The sequence below is a fragment of the Macaca fascicularis genome, chromosome 6 (genome assembly GCF_037993035.2).
Source record: "Macaca fascicularis isolate 582-1 chromosome 6, T2T-MFA8v1.1".
Classification (NCBI taxonomy): Eukaryota; Metazoa; Chordata; class Mammalia; order Primates; family Cercopithecidae; genus Macaca; species Macaca fascicularis.
This window is the reverse complement of record NC_088380.1, coordinates 8,078,486-8,106,398: the sequence shown is the minus strand read 5'-3', so window position 1 is coordinate 8,106,398 and position 27,913 is coordinate 8,078,486. Positions and strand designations below refer to the sequence as shown.

The 27,913-nt window shown below is 45.6% G+C and overlaps 1 protein-coding gene across 2 annotated transcripts in view; it reads right to left on the bottom strand.

Moving 5' to 3' along the window:
- Window positions 1–490: 490 nt before the first annotated feature.
- The window catches only part of ADCY2 (adenylate cyclase 2), a 426,625-nt gene continuing 399,202 nt past the window's right edge, over window positions 491–27,913 (bottom strand). The window contains exons 21-25 of one of the 2 annotated variants that reach the window (XM_005556577.5): window positions 27,320–27,466; window positions 24,989–25,096; window positions 14,766–14,880; window positions 8,135–8,259; window positions 491–3,946 (exon numbers count right to left, since the gene is read on the bottom strand). In XM_005556577.5, coding sequence (XP_005556634.2) covers window positions 3,794–3,946; window positions 8,135–8,259; window positions 14,766–14,880; window positions 24,989–25,096; window positions 27,320–27,466 — 648 coding nt within the window. In that variant the 3' untranslated portion in view covers window positions 491–3,793. The remainder of the gene's footprint in view (window positions 3,947–8,134; window positions 8,260–14,765; window positions 14,881–24,988; window positions 25,097–27,319; window positions 27,467–27,913) is intronic. The other variant, XR_012413577.1, reaches the window with a different exon arrangement.

The following is a 27,913-nucleotide window of genomic DNA, read 5'->3' as shown; positions in this document are numbered from 1 at the left end:
ATTTTTTTGAAAACAATTTTTCAGTGTAGGTGTCTTTTATTTATTTCAAACAAATGGCAGTAGTTTATTTCGAATGCCTTTGGGTGCATTATACCATATTTATAGTAACATAATAGAAAATATATAAAGTTTGGGTTATAGAAATATTTATAAATTATTCATTATTCAGACTTGATTTCAACAAAGACAAGGCATCTGTAAGTGACTGTAATAAATTAATGTCAAACTAAATTATTTTCATTTACTTTAAGTCAGACCTTACTCCCTTCACCTTCTACTACATACTGACTTTCAAAAGGCAGGGCTGTAATTGGCCAAGATTTCAAAAGATCTCACATTTGTAAGAGGAAATTAAGTGTATTTCTCTTGGTATCCCAATGTTTATCATTTAAAGCCAATGCATGAATGCTTGTTAAACTCATCACACATAAGATAATATATTCTTATATTAATGGATTGTTTTGGTTTATAAATTTTCATCACTGGGCAATTGTGTTTCTTTTTCTCTTTTTTTTTTTTTTTTTTTGTGAGACAGAGTCTCACTCTGTCACCCAGGCTGGAATGCAGTGTTATAATCAAGGCTCACGGCATTCTAGACTTCCTGGACTCAAGTGATCCTCCCACCTCAGCCTCCCAGGTAGCTGGGACTACAGGCACGTGCCACCATGCCCAGCTAATTTTCTTATTTTTTTTTTGTAGAGGTGGGGTCTCACTATGTTGCCCAGGCTGGTCTCAGACTCCTGGGCTTAAGTGATCCTCTCTCCTCGGCCTCCCAAAATATTGGGGTTACAGGCATGAGCCACTGCACCCGGCCTGATGATGTTACCTGGTCATTCAGTGTATTCAGAGCAAAGGAAAGATCAATGGTTGCTGTCTTTAGGAGCACAGTGAGTTGGGAAGGAAGAATAACATCGGGGATTGATGACAAAACTTAGACACTTCTAAACAGATACGTAAAACACTGGCGTTTTTAGGTAACTGGACTGGAGGCAATTTCCATGAGAACCTTCCTGTAAGACTTTAAGGAGAGCACTGGGGAGAGAATTTTTTCTCGAAACCAATGGCACTGGGACCTGGGCTGATGGGCGATGCACTGCCAGTTTTCTGCCTGGCCGGTGGGAGGCGCACTGCCAGTTTTCTGCCTGGCCGGTGGGAGGCGCACTGCCAGTTTCCTGCCTGGCATTTTTGCTCACAGGGATGCTTTCAACTGCCCAGAGCTTTAAGGAGCTTTGAGCAGGAGTAATGCTCTTCTAGATTCAGGGAACAGGCAGTTTTCCATTCTAGCCTGGCCTCAACTGCTAATCAACTGTGGAACTCTGAACACATGTGCCTGAATTACTCTGCCCCAGTTTCCTCATTTGCAAAAACATTGGGGAGGGAGGGAGGTCTCAAGCTTGATCAGGGATCAGAATCACCTGGAGAACCTGTTCACTAAATAGCAATTGTGCTGGGCCCTCACCCCGGGCATCTCAGATTCAGGGTCCTCCTTCAGGTTGGGGCCTGAGAATTTGCATTTCTGACAAGTTTCCAGGGGATGCTGAGGCTGCTGCCATGGGACCACACCTAGAACGGCCCAGGTGCACACAGAGCTTCCCACAGTGGATTCTGACAATGACTCTGAATGCTTTTAAAAGCCTATTGTTTGGTAAGACTGGTGATATGGCTTTCGGAGAGCACAATTCTCCTTTTGAGTTCTTTTAGCACAAACCCAAGTTCAGTGCACCACATGGGGGAATGGGAGGGACTCTGTTTATGAGAACTTGGTGGACCACCCAGCTGGGGGTGTTCACTCAGGGTAGGTTACCCAAGGAGACCTGCGGATGAGTGTAGCAGGATGTAACAGAGGAGGAACCCACGAGGCACACCTGCTGCTCATCCTTACACATTCTACACCATGGCCAGTTTGAGCTCATGGAAATGCTACAACATCCTAGTCCAGATTTCGATTAGAGGAAAGAGAAAAGCCCTTGCTTCAACCACTGTTTTTGGAGATCTAGGGATATTAAGGCCAATGCTGAGTTGTGATTACAGGATCACAGGATCAAAAAATTCCCCATTGAGGCAGAATACTAAATAAGTCATGCTCTACTCACACTTCGGTGATAAAGGATGGTTATCAGCTTCGATAAGTGCCTTTTACTGGGAATGAGTCACAGTCCTGGCACAGCAGCGGTGCCCGTGCTGTGACTGTGCAGGCCCAGCCAGGCTCTCACAGTCATTGCCTCGTTTAATCACTAGCGATTCCATGAGTTGCCAATAAGGAAAGTACTCCTAAGAGGGACTAAGAGATGTGTTCAAAGTTACACAGCTGGTAAAAAGTCAGAGCCAGGAATCAAACCAGGAACTTGTGCTTCAAGTTCGAGTTCCACGAATAAAAGGCTTCCTAAGAGATCATCTGGGCCCTCTACCTCTTACAGATGCCTGCCACGAGCTATAAAAAGAAAACAAGTTTGACCAACTGGGCTACAATTTGCAGTTTTGCTTTTAAACATTAGATTACACATGATTGCTCTACTTTTCACTATTTGGCAAAGTATGATTTCTTTATGTTATAAGTACCAAACAACTTGTATTGGATTGACAAGAACAAATTCTTCAAGGTCTTCTGTCTTTAAAAATGCATGAACGTTGGCTGTGTGTCTTCTTTAGCCTTCTCAGACTTAACAGGCAGTCTGTGGGACTTAGTACTTCTCTCAGTTAGTTCACACTATTGTGAGACTGATTTGCATAGCTGGTTCCACATTATTCTTTTGCAGTCTATTTCTGTTAGGTCTAGCAAAACATTCCTGTAGACAGGAGCATAGTGGACGGAGGGGGCACTGTTGCTCGCAGAGAATCTTTTTACTAGTAAAGTATTTGTCCCTGAAAGCATTCTCTAGAGATGCCCAAATTAAAATCAGACCACTAGATACATTCAACATGCTTGCCTGCTTTCCAGGGAGCTGAGTAACCAATTATCTGCGTCACACACTGTGTCCTAATCTGAATTACATTTCAACATTGGCTTCTGGAGAGCTCTTTCCGAAACAACTGTGTCAAAAGGGAGAACGGATGGAAAACACACTTTAATTCTGGAGCAAACCACAGAAGAAAGAAGACAGGAAGATAAAAGATACAGGCACTGCAAATCAAAGTACATAAAACTTTTAATGAATTAACTTTACAAAAGACAAATGGCATCAAAACATCAGACGAGTTTGGTACAAAACTGGTCCTAGGCTGTGAAGACTAATTCTGGTGACGGATGGCAACGTGCTGCTGGCATGAAACACATGGAGCAGAGGGACGAGAGCCGTGGGTCCCAACGGGGGCCCTTGGACACCACTGGCAATGAGACAATGGGTGAGCACAGACTCCATGTGAGGGACAGAATCAACTTATTCACGAATACTGTGTGTTTGAATATCAGACGAGCAGATGCGGTTGGCGAGCTACCATATTTTCCAGAAAAGAACATGCACCAGAAGATAATATACACCCCCTAGTTTTATTGCCTTAAGAATGTGTGTGTGTTTCACCTCTCTCCTCTTTGTTAGTTCTCTCAATGCTTTTCTTCTATCACGCACGCTCCTTTTCCCTTTTGCTTAGGAGCAAGCACAGTGCAAGTGGCAGAACGATCTGGGCACACGTCAGACACCAAACGGTATGCCACTGGGTCACGGGAACGAGTCTGCAGAGGCTCCATAGGACAGACAGAGCACGCACATCAAAAACAAGGGACAGAAGTTGCAGTCAGAAAGTGTGTGATACCTTCCTGAAAATACAGTCTTCTTGCCAAAATGAAGGTGACTCTTCAGGATGCCACATTGCTCTGGGAAAGGGACCTTGACATTTCTGTGTTTACAAAGTACGTCTTCAGGTCCCCCTTTCCTTTCACGTTGATTATTCCTCGACAGGTGCATGTGTATCCGAGGGTCTGCAGGACGAGGCTTGTCTCCTCCGTAACCTAGAAGGCACAGGAACACGGGAGAACGGGCTTAGTTAGTACCTACATTGATACAACCCATCTGACTCAAGGATGAAGAGCCAAAGAAAGGCACCATGCTCTTCAACCCAGGAATTCCACTCCTGAGAAGTCAGTAGAACAGTGAGAGTAATCCACAAGAAAGAAAGGTTGTAAAGGACAATGCTGTTTAATTCAGTGCAGGGATAGCGAAAAATTGGAAACAACCTAAAATTCAAGTAACTCCAGTGCTGCGATGATGCTATCATGGATGAGACAACATCGAACCATTTCACCCAGAAAAGGGATTGAGCCTGGATCCAGGCTATGATTCCAACCACATGATGTTATGTATTCACATTGAAGAGACCTGGAAAAAAGAGAGTGAACCAAAATAGGTTGGAGTGGTGGGATTCTGGATGATGTTTATAAATTGTCATGAATGTCTTTCATGAAATAATAAACATTAACACTCAATTTCAGTGTCGATGGGAGGAACACCCTGAGAAGGAGCACTCTCAACTCCCGCAAGGGGTCGCGTCCGTCAGGTTTGATGCCTGTGAGTGAAGGGGTAAAACTGGGAGAACTGTGGGAATTTGCACCGGTGTCCGCACGAGCATGATGTTCCCAGTTGAGTCTCAAAAGTCTCCTCACTTCACTGCATTGAAATGGGGGGCTAAGGAGGGCAGCCCCTCTTGCAGGCTGCCGGCTTGACAGGACCACTTACTTCCTGCCATTGCACCGACAGGCGAGGGCCCCGGCTGCTGAACCATGTCCAGGCCCTGCCGTCGGATGACGGTGAACTTGCTGGCTCCCATGGCTTCCTCCTCAGCAGAGATGCACTGTCCCGTACTGAGCCTTGCGCTCTCTCAGCTTCGGCGTGTGCTGCGCCTTCCCTAGGACACCCTGTCTGGGACTGCGGGCCCACGCCTGCCTGTGCTTGGGCTGCCTGAGTGTGGAGGAGCTGCAAAAGCAGAGAACCAGTGAGGCACACAGGCGTGGTCTGAGGGCGAGGCCTCAGCGTCTTGAGGCCGGGGAAGACCCCTCTGTTGGCTACCTGCCCCTCCACCCAGTCTCCCCAGCTGGTGTCTGAGTTTGGGCAGACAGAAAGGCCTGGTAATGCTGCTTTGGAACCATAAGAAAAAGGCACAAAGGAGCAATCTCCTCCCACTTCATCTGAGAAGGCACCTGGCATGGCTGTAACAAGGGCACCTGTGAGACCTTGGCCACCTCCAGCACTGGAGTGACAAATCTGTGCCAGGCGGGTATGGCAGGGCTGGGCAGCTTGCAACCCACACAGCAGTGTTATGGCACACAGCAGTGTTATGGCACAGGGCACCATTGTTCTGGCACATAGTGTTATGGCACACAGCAGCGTTGTTGTGGCACACAGCAGTGTTGTCATGGCACACAGCAGCATTGTCGTGGCACACAGCAGCATTGTTACGGCACACGGCAGTGTTGTTATGGCACAGGGCACCGTTGTTCTGTCACATAGCAGTGTTATTATGGCACACAACAGTGTTATGGCACACAGCAGCGTTGTCATGGCACACGGCAGCATTGTTACGGCACATGGCAGTGTTGTCATGGCACATGGTAGCATTGTTATGGCACACAGCAGTGTTGTCATGGCACACAGCAGCATTGTCGTGGCACAGAGCAGTGTTGTTATGGCAAACAGTAGTGTTTTTATGGGACACAGCAGCATTGTCGTGGCACACAGCAGTGTTGCAATGGCACACAGGGGTGTTATGGCACAATTTTGGTTGTGGTGTGGCCCAGGGCAGGTGCAAAGGTGGGGGCCGTGTCAACAGCAAAGCTCCAGCCTCCTTGGGCTTGGAGACTGAGAAGGGCCTTGAGGGCAGATGCTGCTGCGGGGGCAGAGGCAGAAGTGCAAGGAAACCATGAGGGGTTGTGTTCATGAGAGCCCAGGACGGCATCCAGGGACGCCCAGAACCAGGGCAAATCCTCCATGCACAGATGTCAAGGACTGGCTATGGAAGAATCATCCACCTTTCTGCAGTGTCATGGAAGGATAGCCCCTAGCACAAGGTCCACGTGTGGGTCCTCGGGACCCTGATGCGCAGAGCAGAAAGGAAAGGGAGGCACAGGTGCCAGATGCCCAAGTCCTGCTGCTCTGGTCTGGCCCAAACCCTGGGAGGAGGGCAGGAACCCAGGGAGTGCTTTGCGTATTGGATAAGAACCGAAAGAAGATGAAGAAAACCAAGAAACTCAGGTTTGCAAATTCTGCCGTTATTGGATGAGTGACCTTCCACCTAGAGAACAAACCAATCTTTTGGTGCTTTGGGGGTTAACTGTTGAGGTATTTACCGGCGCTAATGTCACTGGCATTTTAAAACTATCCACTGGTGTTCGTCATGCCAAACCACCCGCTGATCAGCGCCGCATGATTAATGGGAAACCGGGAGGAAGAAGCTGTCCATCTCGATGCATGCTGGTTTCTATGCCTCCAGGCCTAGAAGAGGCCCGCAGGGTTGCTGAGTGGGCTTGCTCTGCTGTTCTCGGGGTTTCCAGGCTAGAAAGCATGCTGGGAGTTAAATGCCCTTTAATAAAAAGAACCTGTTCCTCAGGCCTAGGAGAAGCTTATTAATTGTCTGGGCATCGTTTTTGATTTTCCTGGCATCTCATCACTATTTTTTGCACATAAATGGAAAAAAGAGCTTACTGGAGTGAGGAAGCAAGCCACACCTTCGGGTTTAAAAACCCACCCAAATGCAGCCCTTCCAGCTCCTGTGCTAAGGGAGCAAACACAGGTCTACAAACATGGCTCCCTAGTGACAGGCAGAAACCTGTCTTCTTTCCCTCCAGGGATCAGAGACAATGGAGCCGCTGCAGGTGGCTGACCTGCCCTGAGTCACATGGAGCTTTATGAAGCCCAATATCCTCTTCGAGACACACATGAGCTCAGACACATTTCAAACATCAACCTCTAGCAGATTTACAATCTCCAGGAGGGAGCACTCTCCATGACCTGCCTCACTTAAATTGCTTTTGATACTTATCCCAAGTGCTTGAAAGCTTCTTGGGGAGCTGGAAAGCATATTAAAAACTGCCATAAATCTTTGGACTGTTCCGGGTGTTGTGTTGGGGACATGGGCTGGCCTGCAGGTGGGAAAGTGAGCCCTTGGTAGGGGCAGGCCTCTCTTCCCTGCCAAGAGAAGAACCGGGGTTGTCCAGGATTGCTGGAGCATCCCTGGGCATCGGAAGTGGCTAGCGATGTTTATGCAGAAAGTCCTGGAAGCCTTGGTACCCTCAGGAAATGATTAGACTAGGCTGCCAAAACGCCCCACGATTCTTGTTCTAGCTGGGCAACTGAGCAGTCTCCACAGCGCGTGGGAGGAGCACAGGACATGGGTACGGAATATTCTGTCACTGTCAACCTGGGCTGAACCACTGCTCTTTTGTAGCTTGAGGGATAGTTTCAGCGTCATCAACTGAGCAGTTGCATGAGAAGATTAGACTAGTTTCAGCACAGCTTTAGTAACAGACTTTTTTTTCTATTATCTTTTCAGTGATTTTAAAATACTTTTAAAAATATATTATTAGTGCTATTGTAACATACTTTAACCATGATTATAATTGATTTAATGAGCAATGGAAATAGTCATACAAAATAATTTTAGTTTTCTCCAACCACTGCTTTTCATTTGTCAGACCTTCCTTTCTCCCCCTTGGGTGGATTTCAGCACTGCCATTCATATCAACCTTCTATTTCATATCTGACCTCTCCCCAGCCTACCACTTCCCCTCATCCCAATTCAGCTTGAGAGAAGAAGGTGGGGGGTTGTGTCTGGTTTTGGATGCATGATCCCTCTCGCTTGCAAAGTCCTGTTCAAGGTATTGGCACCAGGAGAAGTAATAAAGGTGGAAGAGGACACCACTCCCGTACCGAATGCTCAGGGCTGTTGTGCCATCATGCTGGTTGCTGCTGGATCATTTGTTTCCACAAATGCAATAGCCTTTATATTGTTAGAATTTTGTAGTTGTTAACAGTCAATGCAGAAACTGACATTTCCCCAAAAATTGTTCTCCAAAAGATTTAAGTAAATTTCAAGGTTTACTTTTTTCCTTTGTTTTAATATATTAGTATCCTTATTATACTTATTTATGGATCCCAAGAGAATAGACATGGTTGATGAAGGCAGTGCAGACCACACACTGCATTACCTGTATTTTGTCCAGGACTCCGGTGCTGTCCATCCTACTGGCCACATTGACAGTGTTGCCCCAGATATCATATTGTGGCTTCTGAGCTCCAATCACACCAGCTATCACAGGTCCATGGTTAATACCTGTGCCACATCAGAGATGAGTTAGCAAGATTCATCTTATAGCCACTGTCTTTTTTTTTTTTTTTTGAGATTGGGTCTTACTCTGTCACCCAGGCTGGAGTGCAGTGGAGCAATCTTGGCTAACTGCAACCTTCACCTCCCAGGTTCAAGCGATCCTCCCACCTCAGCCTCCCGAGTAGCTGGGGCTATAGGCACACACCACCACACCTGGCTAATTTTTTTGTATTTTTAGTAGAGACAGAGTTTTGCCATGTTGCCCAGGCTGGTCTCAAACTCCTGAGCTCAGGAGATTCACCTGTCTTGCCCTCCCAAAGTGCTGGTATTACAGGAATGAGCCATCATGCCCGGCCATGGCTACTGTCTAAACAGGATGGTTTCATAGGACCATTCTTGAATCATCATTATTAAACAAACATAAGCCCAACTCATGAAATTCTAAAACAAAGAAAAATAATTCCTCTTATTTTTCCTACTCAAAAATGTTAAAATATCTGTCCTCTTTTATCTTCTAGACCTTGATTCATGTTTATATGACCATTTGTCATTTTGCATAAGATATAATGTGTATGCTTTAAAAAACTAAAGGATTACAGGTGCACCTGTAATTCCAGCACTTTGGGAGGCTAAGGCAGGTGGACTGAGATCAGGAGTTTGAGATCAGTCTGGACAACATAGTGAAATTCCATTTCTACCAAATATATATATAAATTAGCCAGGAGCCAGGTATGGTGGCGCATGGCACATGGCTGTAGTCTCAGCTACTCAGGAGGCTGAGGCAGGAGGATGCCTTGAGCCTGGGAGGTGGAGGTTGCAGTGAGCTCAGATAGCATCACTTCACTCCAGCCTAAGCAAAAGTGGGAGACCCTGTCTCAACAACAACAACAACAACAACAACAACAACAACAACAACAAGAAGACATCAAAACTAAACATAATACAGTGGTTTTTCTGTGTTGCTATACAGTTTTAGGCAAGAGATGATTACTATACTATTTTGCAAGTGTTTTAGAGTAAATGTTGATTTTGAAGCAAACGTTTTTATTTTAAATGGCTGCACTACATGGATGTATGCCACTGGCTATTCTGCCACTGTTGGACTTTAGGGTTCACCCTGATTCTGTGCTGAAAGAACAAGCACAACTACCCCCGCAGCCACACCAGCAGGGCACTTTCCACTCCCCCGTGCTGTTCTCAGTGCTTTACAGATATACGTGCGCTCCTCTCATTCTCAGGGCATGCAGGCCAGCAGGCCGAGGGAGTGGCCTCACACAGGGAGCAGGTGGCAGACACAGGCCCCAAAGGCAGGTGGGTGGCTCTATGGAGTCTTCTCCCGAGGCCCCGACTCCCCCAACTCCACAGCAGGCTCTGGGCACATGGCCCTCTCCCACCTTGAGGCTCGCTGCCTTGGACAGCATCCCCACTGGCGAGCCTGCTGAATTCAGGAAGAACATGTTTTTGTGTTTGTGGTGATGGCTGTCATTTCTAAACCATTTTCCAAAGGACTATCCCAAATCTGCATTGCTGCTGGCAAGGGATCCCATCCATGTCAGCATTAAGAAAGAATCCTGACATGTGTGAGAATGAGATTTTGATGGGATACAAATCTGGGGAAATTGTTCTCATGGGAAGATGACTGGCACTTAGGGGAAAAGTTGAGGGTAGAAGAGAGAAGACTGAGGGGGTCCCTGAGCACCTCCCACTTAGAGGAAATGCCAGGGCCATCAGCGGGAGAGCAACCGAGCTCTCCCACGGGAAGGGGAAGGGACACACAGCCAGGTTCCAGGCGAGCCTCGGAAAGCCTGTCAGGTTTTGCCGCTTGGGTTCTTGGCCCCCTTGAAGCTGGGCTTGACTGCTCAGCGTTCATCAGAGTGAGGAATGTCAGTCCCGGGTGACATAAGCCTGCTCACGCACTGTGTTCTCTAAGGAAACTTAACCACCAGGTCGCTGGAGCCATGCTTGAAGCCAGCTCTCTTCAGCCCAGCTGGCCCAGTTCTTGTCCAAGGTTTCCTGGACCCTGGGGTATCCAGGCGTTAGATACCAAATACATATATATATATATATACACACACACACACACACATAAACACACATACATATATATATACACATATATAAATTAGCCAGGTGTGGTGGCACGAGGCGCATGGCTGTAGTCCCTGCTACTCAGGAGGCTGAGGCAGGAGGATCTCTTGAGCCTGGGAGGTGGAGGTTGAGGAAGTGTTTCTTCCCCAGGTGAGCAGGTGCCCTGGGCCACTGCTAACTACAGAGGTGACAGACGTTGTGCTGACCTCCCCCTTTTAATAACTGCAATTATAAAACCACTGTGATTCCATGTCTACATCTGAGCTTTGACCCTGTGTGGAAGGTGGATATGGCTTCTGTTGTCAGGAGCTGAAGCTTCAAAAGATTAATCAACTTCTCTAATCAAGAAGCAGCCGGGGCTCTTTCCCAGCTCCAGTGTAACAGGCAGGATGGTTCCTGGTCCCATGAACTGCAAATGCGCAGACCGTGGATGTTCTGGGAGTCAGGGGAAGGAGGACCATAGATATAGAAATAGGGATACTGACACTAATTGATTCTTCCCTCTACATTTTCTCCTGGGTCCAGGACCCCCACCTTCCTGCATTAGTTGGACTGTATATTGATGAGGGTATCTCTGGAGATTTAATTTCTGACTGCTGAACTGCTTAGTCTGCTACAGCTGATTGTAGATCTTAGGCAAAGCTTTCCCTTATTTATTTATTTATTAAAAAAAATTTTTTTTTTTTTTGAGATGGAGTCTTGCTCTGTCGCCCAGGCTGGAGTGCGGTGGCGTGATCTCAGCTCACTTTAAGTTACACCTCCTGGGTTCACACCATTCTCCTGCCTCAGCCTGGGACTAGCTGGGACTACAGGTGCCCTCCACCATGCCACCAATATTTTTTTTTTTTTTTTTCAGTAGAGACGGGGTTTCACTGTGTTAGCCAGGATGGTCTTGATCTCCTGACTTCGTGATCCACCCGCCTTGGCATCCCAAAGTGCTGGGATTACAGGAGTGAGCCACCACACTCGGCCAAAGCTTCCCCTTTGCAATGGAAAGTTAGGTCAGGAAACAGCCCCAATACTGTTCCAAACAGTACCTTTGCAGGTACAAAAGAGGTAAGAAATAAATTCTCCTTTGATGTTGTGGTGTACTCAGGAAAACACACTTCTGGTTTAGGCATCTCAAATAATTTATTCCAGCTCTGGCACAGGTCAGAGCACCCAGGGGTCAGCCGCTGGACACTGGCCTGCAGTTCCAGCACTGCATCTGACAGTTCAGCTTTTCTTCTGGCCACTGCTGATCCCTGCTTGGTCAGCAGCTCTGGGGGTGGGGAAGAGCCTGGACTGATTATTGCTGGCAACAGGGCCATCTCTAGTTAGTGCAGGGGTTTGCTTGATTTGTGGTTCCAACTGATTCTACAGCCTGATATGCTGAAAAGGATGCTAGGAGGGAATTCACCTCATTATTTGTCCCATCGCTTTTGTCGGCAATATTATTCTTCTGCGTTGCTATCCCTGAACTGCCTCTGGATGTCGTGGTGCATGGAGGTAGAGCAGGGAAGACCCCTCCTGGGAGAGACTGAGGGTGTGGGGAAAGAGAGACTCAAAGGCCAATGAAACGTTGAGTTCAGGCTTCCTTAGAAATCTAACAAGGCTGATATATGGGGTTGAGGGTAGACAGCTTATCAGTTATTGGACAATCAGGGTAAAGTAGGCATTGAGTGTCAATCAACACGACTTGACGGAGGTCCATTCAAGAGTTCACGTGAATCTGAACAATATCACTGAAGTCTAGACCAGGAAAATGGCACTTTGGATGTAGTACGCATGACTGGCAAACAGTCGTTCTGGTCCCATGCTGCAGTGCAGGGCAATATTACTTTGGTCTCTCTAAGTTTGGTAATAGAAGAGGTCATTCTCCCACTGCGATAGTTAATACTAAATATCAAATTGATTGGATTGACAGATGCAAAGTATTGATCCTGAGTGTGTTTGTGAGTGTGCAGACAAAGGAGATTAACATTTGAGTCACTGAATTGGGAAAGGCAGACCCACCCTCAATCTGAGTGGGCACCATCTAATCAGCTGCCAGCATGGCCAGAATAAAAGCAGGCAGTCCTGGCTGACACAGTGAAACCCCGTCTCTACTAAGAATATAAAACATTAGCCGGGTGTGGTGGCGGGCACCTGTAGTCCCAGCTACTCAGGAGGCTGAGGCAGGAGAATGGTGTGAACCCGGGAAGGCGAGTTTGCAGTGAACCGAGATAGCACCACCACACTCCAGCCTGGGCAACAGAGCGAGACTCCATCTCAGAAAAAAAAAAAAAAAAAAAAAGCAGGCAGAAGAACGTGGAGAGACTAGACTGGCCTAGCCTTCCAGCCTACATCTTTCTCCTGGGCTGGATGCTTCCTGCCCTCCAGCACCAGACTCCAAGTTCTTCAGCTTTGGGACTCGGACGGGCTTCCTTGCTCCTCAGCTTGCAGACGGCCTAATGTGGGACCTCGCCTTGTGATTGTGTGAGTTAATACTCCTTAATAAACTTTCCTTTATATATACATCTAACCTATTATATATACATCTAACCTATTATATATACATCTATCCTATTGTTTCTGTCCCTCTAGATAACCCTGACTAATACGTTCATGTAATACATTTTTTTTTTTTTTAAGAGGCATAGTAGCAAAATTTGAGGAGCCCATTTTCCAAGCTGTCAAAACAGTGTAGAGTCTCTGGGGTCAAAGGGACATGCCCATGTTTGGTGTGGTCATCTCATCTTTGTGTAAGGTAGCGCCCCCAATAGGGGTTTACGATGCACAGAAGTGAGAAAGTAGAAAGAAAAGTATGGCATTTTGGGAGGCTGAGGTAGGCACATCACTTGAGGTCAGGAGTGAGAGACCAGCCTGGCCAACATGGTGAAACCCCATCTCTACTTAAAATACAAACATAAGCTGGGTGCGGTAGCACAGGACTGTAATCCCAGATAGTTGGGAGATTGAGGCAGGAGAATTGCTTGAACCCAGGCAGTGGAAGTTGCAGCAAGCTGAGATCGTGCCACTGCACACCAGCCTGGGTGGCAGAGCAAGACTGTCTCAAAAAAAAAAAAAAAAAAGGAAAATACGAGTAAACACTGGCAACTAATAGTACAAGCAGAGAGAAACACATCTCATTTGTGAAAGAGATGTAACATATTTTGGATTTAAATGATATTCAGGACATACCCATAGCAAAAGAAGAAGATGGCTTTAAATATGTAGATTTCCTTTTAAAGTTGAAATTTGTATGTAAGAGAGTGTTAAAAACCATTCAGATGGAATTTGTTGCCTGAACTGCTCTTATATAAACTGACTGTCAGAAGAAGCAAAATGTGTTGCCAAGAAAACCATAACATGGTCAAGGAAGCTCTTAGAAATCTGAACGGTTGCAAGTAACTGTGCACACATCGCGACCCAGCTGTGTGTTGACTTGATGACTTAAAACACACATTTTAAAAAATAACAATTTGTAAAAGGCAAGTAATGAAACATGCTAAAAAAAAAATCAACTTAAAGTCTGTTAAAAACTTAGAAATCTGGAAGCCTCTGTTTTCAACCAAGCAAAGGTTACTTTTATTTATTTATTTTTTTTGTGACAGGGTCTCTCTCCGTCACCCAGGCTGGATTGCAGTGGCACCATTATGGCTTGCTACAGCCTCAACCTCCTGGGTTCAATAAATCCTCCTGCGTCAGCCTTCCAAGTAGCTGGGACTACAGGCGTGCACCACCGAGCTCAAATAATTTACTTTTTGTAGAGATGGGGTCTCATCATGTTGCCCAGCCTGGTTTCAAACTCCTGGACTCAAGTGATCTTCCCACCTCAGCCTCCGAAAGTGCTGGGATTATAGGCATGAGCCACCGCACCAGGCCTAAAGGTTATTTTTTTAAACAATATTATAAAGAAAGCTGGATTTTTATTTTTTCTCTCTAGGATTTGAACACAATCTGAAAAGCTGTCAGTTTCAGAACCTACCCCACATTTGGTGGTCTTACAACTTGTGGCCCCAGGAAGCTGGGACTGTATTGCAACAATTCTAAGACCTACCTTTTTTTTTTTTTTTAAAAGAAAACAAAACATATTTACATCTCTGAAATATGGATGCATCTCATCGTTAGTGGCAGGTCCCAATTTCATTGGCAACGGCCCATAAAATAATGCAGCTGCTCTCTGTGGATGTCTCACAGTGAATGAGCAATGCACGACAGCTCAAGGCTGTGCGTGCCGTGCTTGTGGACGGGAACTTGGCTGAGTGCCGGCAGCCTAGGTCCAATCAAAGGGGTGCTTTTTCTAATTTGTCCAAAAGTGTCCTTCCTTCTGTCATCCAGTCTTGCAACGGGATGCATTTGGAATTGTTCTACTTCAACACTGAAAGGATCATCAATGTCCCCTATGACTTACTCCTTATTCCACATCTTTGCCACAACTGAGACCTCTTTGCAGAACGTACCTACTCGCAATTTGAAGTCGTTGAAGGAGTGCTTGTTGATGGCATCCAGCTTCGCTACCAGGGCAAAGGCAAACTCCACCATGGTGCCAATGTGCATGTACTGCCGCTCGGGCTCCTGAGAACACACACACACAGGTGGACGGAAGTTAGAACATCACAGCGGGAAACTTCCCCTTCATCCCAAACCTGAGCTTTAGGCCGAAAGGAATGCTGGCAAATTCTAATGCTGCAAGGCACGGCAGACGTTCTGTAAGAATCAAATCCCATCTCAAGGAAGCACTGTGTGGCCAAGGTGAGACAGGAGGCGCTAGGAGACACTGACTTCCGTGTCTCAGGCCCCCTCAGGCCAAAAGCATGATGCGGGCTAAGGCTGACCAGGGGGAACCTATACTGTATTAGTCCAAAAATCACCAAGGGAAGCTGGCTTTGAGGAGGGGCTGGCGCCTTCTTCCCTCTTTTCCCTTCCACAGCTGGCCTTTGCCTTTCTCTGCTGGGCTCTAGCTCTGGTGGCCTGACCGCTAGGGGGTGCCCGCTCCTTGTCCTTGGGCAGCCAGTGAGGATGGCCCATTGGGAGATGCTGCGGAAAAAGAGTGGGGAGGAGGCTTGGGGCCTCGTTCCTCCTCTTCCCTGCTCACCGCATGCTTTCCACAGGGGTCAGTCTTCTTCATGGAGGACAAGGGCTACTGCCCCGGGTGGCAGCTACTGTCTCTGCACTGCAGCTCTCTCTAGCTCTGGGAACATCCCCCTCCTTTTGCCCTTTTAGGCCTTGAAATGGAGGATTTTAAGCTGAATTGTGTCCCTCCAAGTTCATATGTTAAAGTCCTAACCCCAGTCTCTCAGGATATGACCATATTTGGAGACAGGGTCTTTAAAGAGGTGATTCAGATAAAATGAGCTTATATGGGTGGGCCCTAATCCAATATGACCAGTGTTCTTTTAAGAAGAGGCAGTCAGGACCCAGTCACCCACAAAGTGAAGGCCGTGTGAAGACACAAGGAGAAGGAAAGAGGCCCAACAGGGAGGAAGAGAGGCCTCAGGAGAGACCAACCTTGCTGATGACTTGATCTTGTCCAGTCTCCAGAACAGGGAGGCAATTAACTTCTGTGGTTTAAGCCCCCTGTCTGCAGTACTTTGTTATGACAGCCCTAGCAAACTAATATAGAGGGTAACAATTCCCTCATTTACTCATCCTCGAGGGCTGTGTCATCCCATGAGGACGAGGGAATCACAGAGCTGAAGGAGAGAAATCCTGAAGATTTCCCAGTGGGAAGAAGTGAACATTTCTTTGCAGATATCCTATGAATTTGTTGATCATTCCTGTTACCTGTTTATATTTAACATTAACTTGTAGCACTTACTATATTTATATTTTGAATTTCACCTTTTAAAAGTTTCTATTTTTTGTTACATTATTACTATATGCATAGAATTCATTTAATTCATTTAAATATCCTGAAGGTTCCTGCTCCCCCAATACTTAATGATTCTGTGCACCAAAATGGTGTGGAGAAGCGTTTCTGTTCCAGCCTGCCTGGTGAGCTGCTGGGCCTTCGAGGTTTCACTGACATGCAGTCCCAGGCCTGCCCGGCATGGCTGCTTGGCCGAATGGCCATCTGTGTTAGCTCGGAAGCCAGGGCTGTGTGTCTTTTCAAGTCGGCATCCCTCATTGGTTTGTGAGCTCCACCAGGGTAGAGACCTTGCTCTTTTAATCTGTGTCTCCACAGCAGAATAAAGTCCCTGACAAAGAAGAAGAACTCAATAAATGTTTATTGAATGACTATACTTAGGTTGGCAGTAGGATCACTAAGAGGAAATGGCTAGGAAGAATGCAGGCAGGGACTCATTAAGCTTTGGCGGAAGGTCAAAGCTGACCGCTGTGCATTTGAGGAGCACGCACCCAGGAAGGATCATGAATGTGCCTATTACAGCAGGTGGGGCCTCCATGGCAAGAAAGGAGAATAGGATAGTAGAGGGTTGAGCTGGGAATACACCCTTGGCTAGGCCACAGGTCGAGGGGAGGGGAGCCAGCAAGGCACACTGGAAAACAGTTGAGAGAAGGCCAGGAGAAATGGAACATCAGGCTGTTGTGGGCCTTAGGGAGTGACTTCTGAGATGAGTGTTGGATCCGAAAGGGAGCTAAATCAGAGATGAAGAAAAGTCTGGGGATAAAGAGGAGCCACCTGCTGACCTTGGGGGAGCATCCTCTATGGAAAGTGAAGAGAAAGCCCAACTCTCAGAGACTCAGAAGGGATGGGTGAGAAGATAGATAGAGACTGTAGACATAAGCACCTATTCAAGGTGACAGCAAGGTAGAGAAAAGCTACTCCCAAGGTGGTAGCTGAAGGGGAGAGGAAAATGAAGAAGGGGTTATTCATCTATTCTACACAGAGTTTAATAAGGAGCATGTGGGGGATTGCACCAACGCTGGGTTTCTCAACCCTGGCACCATGGACACTTGAACTGGGTTGAACTGAGTTCTTCTCTATTCTGGGGGCTGTCCTGCATGTCACAGTGTGTTTAACACCATCCCTGGCCTCTGCCTAGTGGATGTCAGGGGCATCCTTCACCTCTCATTGTGTCAACCAGAAATGTCTCTACTGGCAATGACAATGCTCCGGGGGGCATGGGGAAGGAATAAAATTGCTCCCAGTTGAGAATCACTGCACTAAACAGTATAAATATGAATGGAGAAGAAGAACTAAATCTCTGGTCAAGAGAGAAAGACATCTTCCTATCCTCAGGTGAATTATATCATTCCAGAAAAAGTCAAGGGAAATAGAACTATTGCAGTAAATTCTCAACTCAGAGTCATGAGAGAAAAACCATATAACTACAAAATTGGAGCCATAAAGTTGACTGTCAGCTAACTTTGGTGGAATTTCAGAATGCCATTTCTTAAGAACAGTTAGTCTTTTCTATCATAGCTCACTAGTATTTTTTGTCTTGCGACTTATGGGGAAAACCTGATTTGGAGGCTTGTGCAGTCAGTTGGAAAACATCTTCCTCCTTAACAGGAAGCACAAGCTGTTAAATCAACGAGCAAAATCTTGTGTAGTAAAAATTACAACTGTCCAAGTAAGGAGGACATATTTGCCATGGGAGAAATGATTTTGCTTTTTACCAAACCAAGGTGCAGCAGACAAGCTCTGCCCCTTGAGAAACTATTGCCCAATCTGTTTTCACACAGATGGTTTAAATTGGAGGTTTTAAGTGACCTCAGTAATAAAAGAAGAGATTGAGTTCTGGGAATGAAGTTTAATTCAACATCAATAACTCATTTGGGCTTAGCAAACCCTAGAAAAAATTATGTTCAGTCTCTAGAAGAACTCAATTCATTTCAACAAGTCTTCATAAGTGTGCTCTAGATAAATATCTGATGGCAGTAGGAAGCAGTTATTTCTCCTATGATCTGAATAATTTATGTTACATATCCCCAGATATTTAATGGGCTTCCAGCTACAGAGAGAAACTACTCAGTTCCCTGAAACACATTTTATAAACTGGTTGCTTTGGAAGTTTCACCAGCAAGGAACATTGCTTAAAGTAGATGCATGTTTACCAAGACGATTTTATAACCCAAGTGTCTGTTTGGTAATAATCGAGGTAATCTTTCAGGCTAAAATAAACATAACTTTCCTCTTCTGTACTCTCTTCTCCCTCTTCCTTCCATAAATATTCACTGAGCATTTGTTATGTGCCTGGCCCTGTGTTCTATGCTGAAAAACTTCTGGTGTTCAAGTTCCCCTGTATCTGATTTGGAAGGGAACTGGGGATTGTTATCTAAGGAGCATTTTGTTCTCCTGACGGGCTTCTAGGAGATCTCATCAGACTTCTCAGCTTTTATGCTCAGACTTCTCCCAGCTGAGCATCAAAACTGCATGCTGTGATAATCAGCTTACCTGGGAGAGGGTTGCTAATGGAATATTGCCTGTGTCAGGCAAAAATAGGTTCAGTTCCAGTTTCTGCAATCATTAGCTGTGCGGCCTTGGTAGAATCATTTAACTTCTCTGGGCCTCAGTTTTCCTCACCTGTTAAATGGGACAATAATGCCCTACCTTTTTTGTGTGTGTGGGATGGAGTGTTGCTCTGTCGCCCAGGCTGGAGTGCACTGGCACCGTCTTGGCTCACTGCAACCTTTGCCTCCCAGGCTTAAGCCACTCTCCTGCCTCAGCCTCCCAAGTAGCTGGGACTACAGTTGTGCACCCACCATGCCCGGTTAATTTTTTGTGTTTTTAGTACAGACAGGGTTTCACCATGTTGGCCAGGTTGGTCTCGTACTCCTGAGCTCAGGTGAGCCACCTGCCTTGGCCTCTCAAAGTGCTGGAATTACAGGCACAAGCCACTGCACCCAGCCAACTCCCTATCTCATTGGGTTTCAGTTAAGATTGAATGAATGGATACAAGCAATGCATTCAGCCTGCATCCCTGGGTCTTGGGTCTTAGTCTCCTTCATGATAGTGAAGAGATACCTGTCATTCTGCTTGACATGACAGCCATCTAGGAGGAAGATACTAGTATTGTCTTATGGCTAAGTGTGGTACTTTCCCACTTATGTACAGCTTTAACAACGACCAATTTGTCTGACCTTTTAAGTGTCTTTGAGATTCTCTGTATGTATAGTGAAGAGGGACAGTTCATTTTCTTTCACTTTTGAGTTTCCTGCTAACAGCATGAAAGCAGAAGGAAATTTCTCTCTTCTTCTGACACATCATGACAGCTTTGGTGTTTGCACAAAAATACACAGACTTAGGATTTTTTGCTTTTCATTTCCACAGAGACCTAAGCTATTCTTGATTCTTACCAGTGAAGGGAACTGGGGCTATTAGTTTTAATGGACCCCTTAACTACTATGACACTGGTAGGGATGGTCTCTGAATGACTCCTAATTTCCTCTCTGGCCCATTTGACAGGATCCCTCTAATCTTCCCAGATTGTCTGTGCCTACCTCACACCCTGGCTTGGATTCAGTGGTCGGTAGAAAATGAGAGCACCTCAGGGAGTGTGCTCAGGGAATGAATGAGAGCCCATTTCCAGTTTAATATTTCCTTTCTTGACAAATGCCTGCTTCTTCTAAAAACAACAATCAGTTCTTACATGTAATGCAACCGTTTAGCCACATTGTTGACTTAAGCAAAAAATTGGAATGGATCATTTCATTAAAAAGTACAAATGAGGCAAAACAGAGCCAGGCACAAAAGCCCTGCCTCACTAGGTGCTGATATACTTCTATGCACTTGTTTCTCCATGGGTAGGTATGTTGTTACTGCAAACAGAACATGCAGAGGTAATTACAAATAAAGGCTAAATTTCAAAAGGCTATTACCCAGATAATTGCCTCTTTTTGGATTTAAGAAAAAGACATTAATCCTTGGGTTACCCTATATATTTTGTAAACTGAATATCTTTTGTTGCCAGACTAAAGATTTGGCTAAACAATCAATAGAAAGTATTTTGTTTATAACTAGAGAAGCAAAGATTTAAGCCCATTTCGGGCCAGTTACAAAAGGTCAAAGTGACATTCATTTCTTATAAAAGTAACTAATATTAGCATGAATATTTATCAGGTATGTTATTTGCCCCAAATCAATTGTAATGAACTTTCATTTCAGAATACATTCATTGCACTTCAAAATATTTCTAGGATGCCCTTGTAAAGAATCTAATTAAGTGCTGTAATCACAAATAGCACATACAGTACTGAGAGAATTTCCCTTCATGGATATGATGACATATCATATTTCAATGTCCTAAAACCCTTATCTCTGTTCTATTTGAGGCAGCAATGGTAGCAATATGCAAAACATGGTTCAACCACAACTATATTATTATTACTGTTAGCATTTTTATTCCTTACTATGCCCATGAAGTCGATTAAGTATTTTGCATACTAAATATAGTCTTCCCAACAGCCTCATGCAACGGGCGTGATCACCATTTCATGCATAAGGTAACAGAAGTGTAGAACACTTAGCTATAATATTAATTAATGAGCAGTTTCGTTTGACAGTCATGCTCTTTCAACTCTACCCTGAAAACAGTCATGTGTCAACAACAGTGGCTGGGTTTGAAGTCAGTAAGTCATTCAAGGATAACTAAGAAGTCAAGTTTCATTGCTGGGGCAGCTGAAGGAGGAGGAACGGGGCTCCTGGGAAGGGATTTGCTAAAGGGCTGGGAGCAGCGATGAGTGAATAGGATAGATAGAAATGTAGGGATGCAGGGATGCTCAGGAAAGGGTGGGGGCTGGTGGAGGGGCAGGTGAGCCAAGGACGACAGGAGGCAGCACCAGAGGCTGCCGTGCGGAGCTCTGGACAGACAGATACACCCAGAGTGCCCAGGTCTGAGCCCTACTCTATGGCTGCTTGTTTTCCCTAGGGCATGCCTCAGTTTCTCCAACTTTCAAATGGGCAAAGAGTTTTACTACTTACCTCCTAAGCTTGTTGTAAGGGCTCAGGAGCCATTCAGTAAAGGTTCAACAAGGTCAGCGAAATAAATCAGAGGGTTTGCATTGGAAGTGGAAGGATTGTAAAACAGAGTGGAGGAAGCTACACACTGTCTGGGAGATGGAGTGGGCACAGGTGCAATCACTCCTTGAACAAACACGGGTGATCACTTAAAGGCCCTGCTGGGGACTTTGAAGGCCACTGCATAAGACACGGCACCTGCTGTGGTCTGGATGGTGACTAAGAAACATATACTTCCAGGTAAGTTGAAAATAACAGGTAGCAAACAGTGAAGAAAGGAAATACGATCTGGACCCAGACAGCCAGGTGAGGCAAAGCTCCCCAGGTCGGGGCACAGGAAAGCCTTCTGTGAAAGTTGGAGCCTTGGCATTGTGATGAGTGAGATTCTGAACGGCTCCTTGATCAGGCAGGGCGTCTTCTGTGAGCGTCAGAATCACCTGGGTGGACTAGTGGAAATAGGGGTCCCCAACCCACCCCAGAGACACAGTAGGCTTGGGGCTGTCCCTGGAAACCACTCTAACAACCACCACAGGTGGTGCTGCTACAGGACATGGGTGCACCATACCTGGAGAGGATGTGGATAGAACCCAGGTTGGTCTGCACGAAAGCACATGCGTGTTTGAGGGCTGGTGTAGAGACTGTAGGGAGAAGTAGAGGATGGGTCAGGGCAGTGGGCTGGGGCAGAGGATTGGTGCTCTGTTTCCAAAGTGGGGAGGACAAGAAGAAAATGGCAGTAGTGTTAGAAAGCAGAGTGTCTATAGGAAGCTGGAAGTGATCCAAGTCTGCCCAATGGTCAAGACAGTGGATAGAGGTTTTGGTGGAGATCAAACGTGCAGAGGGGATGGATAAAGTCTTAGGAGAGGTCCCTGACAAAGAGGGGCTGGGGAAAGAATATTACAATGTCCCACAGAGAGGGACCACAGGCTGGAGCCAGACAATGGAAGGGCTCAAAAGCCAAGGGAGGATTACTGGGCAAAGGCAACGGCCACCCACAGACAGGACGTCACCCAGGACGAATTCTCAGAGAATGTGATTGGACGGGAATTTTGGAATCTGGAAGTGTTTTTTTTTTGGTCATCGAGAGTAGAATTCCTGATGGCACTGGTGAGGCAGGATTGTGGAGGTGTAGAGAGAAAGTAGAAGGTGAAAGGTAAAGGCAGAGGATACAAACTCTTAGTCTATAAAGGGTGGCTGCAGAAAGGAAAAGACCTGGATACTTTTCTTGAAGATCCAGGAGACTGGGTCTGATGGAGGCAGAGTTCGGGTCAGGAAGAACAGGCAGACACGCACCCTGGGCTGTAGAGTAACGGGCTGTAGAGTGACACTGAATGTGGAACAGGTCTTCACCTGGTAATGCCTCGAAAGATCTCCCACTCCGAGGCCCTGCCAAAGGATTGGTAGTTGGCCGTCCAAGAGCAAAGGGCTGGAGTGGATGAGTGGATGTGATCAGGTGAAGTGCTCCTGACGGCCCTCACTAGATGAGCTGGAGAAGCCTCCAAGTCATAGCTGGATAAGGGTGAGGTAAGTGAGCCACTCACCTCAGGGGTGAAACTTCAGAAGGTGCAAAAAGCTCAAAAATCATGAGAAATAATATCCTAGTGCAACATTTTTAAAAACCAAAATCAATGCAGAAAAATTCAAGATGAACTAAAACCATGAGATTTTAAATAAAGATACTGCTGTGGACAGGATTGTGTCCTCCCTAAAGTTTATATGTTGAAGTGCTGACCTCCCAGGTGACTGTACTGAAGAGAGGGATTTGTAAGGAGGTAATTATGGTCAACTAAGATGATAAGGGTGGGGCTCCGATCCAACAGAACTCATGCCTTCTTTAAAGTGGAGAGAAACTCACTCTCTCTCTGTCTGTCTCTCTCCCCTCCATGGGAGGCCTAAGAGAAGTGAGAAAGCTACTGTTTTTAAGACAGAAGAGGGGCCCTCAGCAGACACCTAATTTCCCAGCCTTTAGAACTGTGAGAAATAAATTTCTGTCGGTTAAGCCACCCAGCCTGTGGTATTCTGCCTGGCAGGCCAAGTAGACTAAGACAGATAGGTCCTGACAGTGTTGTGCTGAGCATTTTAGAGCCTGAGGCAATACGAAAAATGCCTGTCTCTATACATGTTTTAATGTTATATTTTTTAAATGGTCAGTGTTTTCCAGAACATTAAAGGCATTGGAGAAGCATATATTTGTTTCCATGAAAGCCAGGAAAGCAAAATTGTAATTAGTTCTGGTTTGGATTATAAATATAATATTTAAAAGTAAAAGAATGTTGTACATTTTAGTATCTTGATTTTACATTTTTTTTTTCAATTTTTTAACACTTTAATGTTCTGGAAAAAACCCTAATCATTAAAAATCTACAGCACCATGCAGAGGGCACAGCAGTTTTCCTTTGGTCACTGGCTCCGTAATGGCTTGAGAAGGTGTTGCTCAGAATCCAAAGGCTAGGTTCTTCTGGGGTCTGTTTTATTGTTTGTTTCTTTTATTTTCTTTATTACTGAAGTAATGCATACTCATTAAAAAATAATAATCTGAGGGCAACCACTTGAAGAGGAGAACCAGTGGAATACATATCACTCCAATTAACTGGAAGAACGCTAGGTTTCCCTCTTGGGTCAGACGTCTATCCACACTCTACTCTTTGCCCATGAATGCATGAATGTTAAGTGGGAAACTAGGACCCTCTCCTGATATTCCTGGAAGAGGGAGCTCTGTTATGGTGCCTGCTGCCTCTCTCCCCGCTCTCACTCTTCCCATGGGAGGTGGGTATGGGAGAGGGACTCATACACCGTGCTCAGCCCTTCTCTTTGGGAACCTGCCTGTCCACAGAAAGTGTGTTCTGTTTTTCTGTGGTCTGCCCAGCAGAGGGCAGGCTCCACAGCAAAGGCCACCGTCCTGAGGGGAAACGAGGTCTTTTTAACGGGCCCCTACTGATATTCCAACAAGTTACACAAGCATGTCTATGTACATGCTCTCTCTCTCTCTTTCGCTGTCTCCCTCTCTCTCTCTCACACACACACAAACACAAGAAAATCTTGAAAACCTTAGTTGATTGAGGATATTCAGTTTTGCCTAAATGACCTTTTCAATGAAATTTCCATGTGGCCAACTTGTTTTTTGACCACATTATTTTATTTTAATTCATTTTTTAGATGGGGTGTCACTCTGTCACACAGGCTGGAGTGCAGTGGTGCGATCTCAGTTCACTGCAACCTCCACCTCCCGGGCTCAATCATCCTCCCATCTCAGTCTCCCGAGTAACAGGGACCACAGGGGCATGCTACCACATCTGGCTAAGTTTTTTGTATTTTTGGTAAAGATGGAGTTTCACTATGTTGTTCAGGTTGGTCTCGAACTCCTGAGCTGAAGAGATCCACCCGCCTCAGCCTCCCAAAGCGCTGGGATTACAGACATGAGCCACCACACACGGCCTTGACTACATTCTTTTACATCAAAAGACCTGGAAACATCCTTACTGAGTCTCTTTTAAATAACTAGCTTTCATCTTCTACTTCATTGTATATTTATCTGTATTAACAAGCAGATACTGATTGGTTTTTCTTCTCCTGTTGGGCAGCAGAAGGAGTTCTGTGAACAGATCCTCTGGCGCTAAGTCTGGAATTTTCATCTTCTCTCATAGAACCTTGACCCTGAGCTTTAGGTTGTACATAATACACAGTTCTTGGGGCATTTCATGGCTGTTTTGGTCCCGGGGTGGGGCTGAGGCTCACCTGTGCCATTAAGTGTTCAACACATCTTACCTGGGCGTGCTCCTGGCTGGGCACAGCGCTCAGACCTGTTGCTGCCATGTATGTGCTGCCAATGGTCTTAATCTTTTCAACTCCACTGAATTTTGGCTTGGAAAGAAGCTGTGAAGCAATGACAACCATCCAGTTACTCAGCTGGATGCTGACCTGAAGCTGAGGACTTTATAGAGACATTCTCAAATGCTGGTTCACAGTGATGCCATGACTTGTTTCAACCCCTGTGTATGCACCCTGGGGCCCTGAGCTTTTCCAGGAATGAAAACTTCATGTATTTCAAACAGCGCATGTCCTTGGAGGAAAGTACAGCATAATGATTTACTTCCAAGGAACATGAATTACCGTTCAAACTTTGCTGGTGAAGGAACCAAGATGAATTATGATGCAAATGACAATGGGCTTGAAATAAATTTCCTGACTATGCATTTGAAAGGCATAAATTTAAAATTATGATTCGGTGAGTGAGCTCTTTCTTGCATGGTCAGAATGATTTATGATCAATTATTAGTGCTGAGGATTGGCTTTTGCCCTCTGAGTGCTTGAGGTGGATGGAATAAGATCTAGAATGGTTGTTATCAGCCCTAGCCCTAATATATATATTAGGAAGAGAAACCAGCTCTCTCTCTCTCTTTCTCCCCTCCATGGGAGGCCTAAGAGAAGTGAGAAGGCTGCTGTTTGCAAGACAGAAGAGGAGCCATATGATATATATATATAAATATATATATATAAAGATATATACATATATATTTTATATATATATATATATATATATATATATATATATATATTTGAGACAGAGTCTTGCTCTGTCACCCCAGCTGGAGTGCAGTAGTGTGATCATAGCTCAGTGCAGCCTCCATCTTCCAGGCTCAAGTGAACCTCCTGCTTCAGACTCCCGAGTAGCCGAGATCACAGGCATACATTACCATGTGCAGCTAATTAAAACTTTTTTTTTTGCAGAGACAGGGTCTCCCTATGCAGCCCAGGCTGATCTCAAACTCCTGGGCTCAAGCGATCCTCCCACCTTGGCCTCCTAAAGTGCTGGGATGACAGGTACCAGCCATCACAGCTGGCCCGAGCTCTACTATTTCTTGTCTTGGAATTAGTTATCAGCATCCCACTTGACTCTTCCTTAATCTGCTGATTTAGGCTTTCAGCTGGGATGGAGGAAAGGTAGGGATAAGAATGGAAGCTGTAGGAAGGAAGAGGAATGGACTTGCGCGTGAAGGACGCCCTGGAAGGTCTGTACCTGCTTGGGAGGGCAGGGTTCAAACGGTGCTGAACGGAGACCAAGAGCGTTTTCTTGCCCCTTCCTTGGAACTCCGGATTTCAGGGAGATTCCTCCAGGATTACATATCAAATAATTTAAGACAGATGAGCAAATCCCTGTATCACCTATCCGCATATCCACTGTCATTCACCCGTTAGTACTGGGGAATGTTTATTTCACTGAGGAGCAGCTGAGACCCCCAGCCGCTGTTTGTCACGACGCACCCAGGACCACAGTGGTAATTGCTGGCGGCCATGACGGCACCATGAATCTCTAGCATCGACCTCACAGTGATGATGGTGGTGAGAGAAAATGCACAGGGCCCACAAGACATTTAGGAGGTTTGCCTGAAACCACCGTGTTATGTAATCTCATCGCTGTATTTCAGAATTCCATGAATCATCATTAACATATGCTCCTGGACAGATGTCAATTTTCTTCTATTTTGCAAGATAGTGATAAGAATAGTGTGGCTGCAATATCCTTAAACCAGAGGGGCGTTTGTTCTTACTGGGAAATAGAACACATTATTCTCCATGTAGAAAGTTGAAAAATGACACCTATTTCGAATTCTAAAACAGACACTCTGTCCCTTCTAAAGTATGTTGTATTATCCCCCCATACAGATTGTATTTTCAACAATAAAATGTCGTCCATGCAGAGTGCAAGTTGATATCTGACAAAGGCATTGAAGTAGGAACAGACATAGCAATAATCTATTATAACTCATTATCTTTTTATGTGGAAAGGGATGGGCAAGTATTTTACCTGGAATTCAAGCCTTAGCAGAGAATCCACTAGCACACTGGATACACATTTGATTTAACAGATTTTGGTAGCTGTTCCTAGCAGTCATACCAACTTCAAAAATACAACATATTTGTCTACCTCAGGTTAGTCAGAGACCTAAATAAAGCAAAAGCCTTTAATGCCACCTGCCAGAAATTATGCCAAGGGAAAAGTTTTTTGGGATAGGCCGCTATCCCGAAGTAACTTCAAGCGCACAGGTGTGAGACTGGGGGTACTCCTGCCCTTCAAGGGCAACTCTCAGTACCTACATCATCAAAGTCAGCGATGATCTCGTTCAGGAGCCGAAGGCATTCCAAGCCCTCCTTGTTCACGTCGGATTCTGTATAAAATTCTTTGAAATCCGGAATGGAGGCAAACATGACGCAGACACAGTCATAGGACTGGTGGTATAGATCCTGCTTGGGAGAAAAGCAAGAGCTGATCACTAGGAGACTGACCTTTAAACCCTCCACAGGCAAGTGGCTTGTTTCTGCCAGGATTCACATAGACATCGCCCAAATGCCCACTCCACCTGCCCCACCCCAGCCATGGCCCAATCCATGGGCTGCCGCTGCTCGCAGGGGAAAGCTTCTAATGAGCTGGATTCAGGCCACTAGCAGTTAAGAAGAGGTGCCTTGCCAGTTAAACCTCTCTGCCATATTGACCTGAGACAATGACAAGAGACCACAGAGTTCTGGCTTAGTAAAAAATGTCCTTTAAACAACTGAAGGGAAACAAAATATTTTCCCAAACTCTCAGATTGTCCTGAAGTAACTTGTTATGGCTATAGTATTTGGATGGGAGTCTTGATGAATTTTCCTCTTCAGTGTCTCCTGCAAACAGCATATGGAATTCATCAAGTT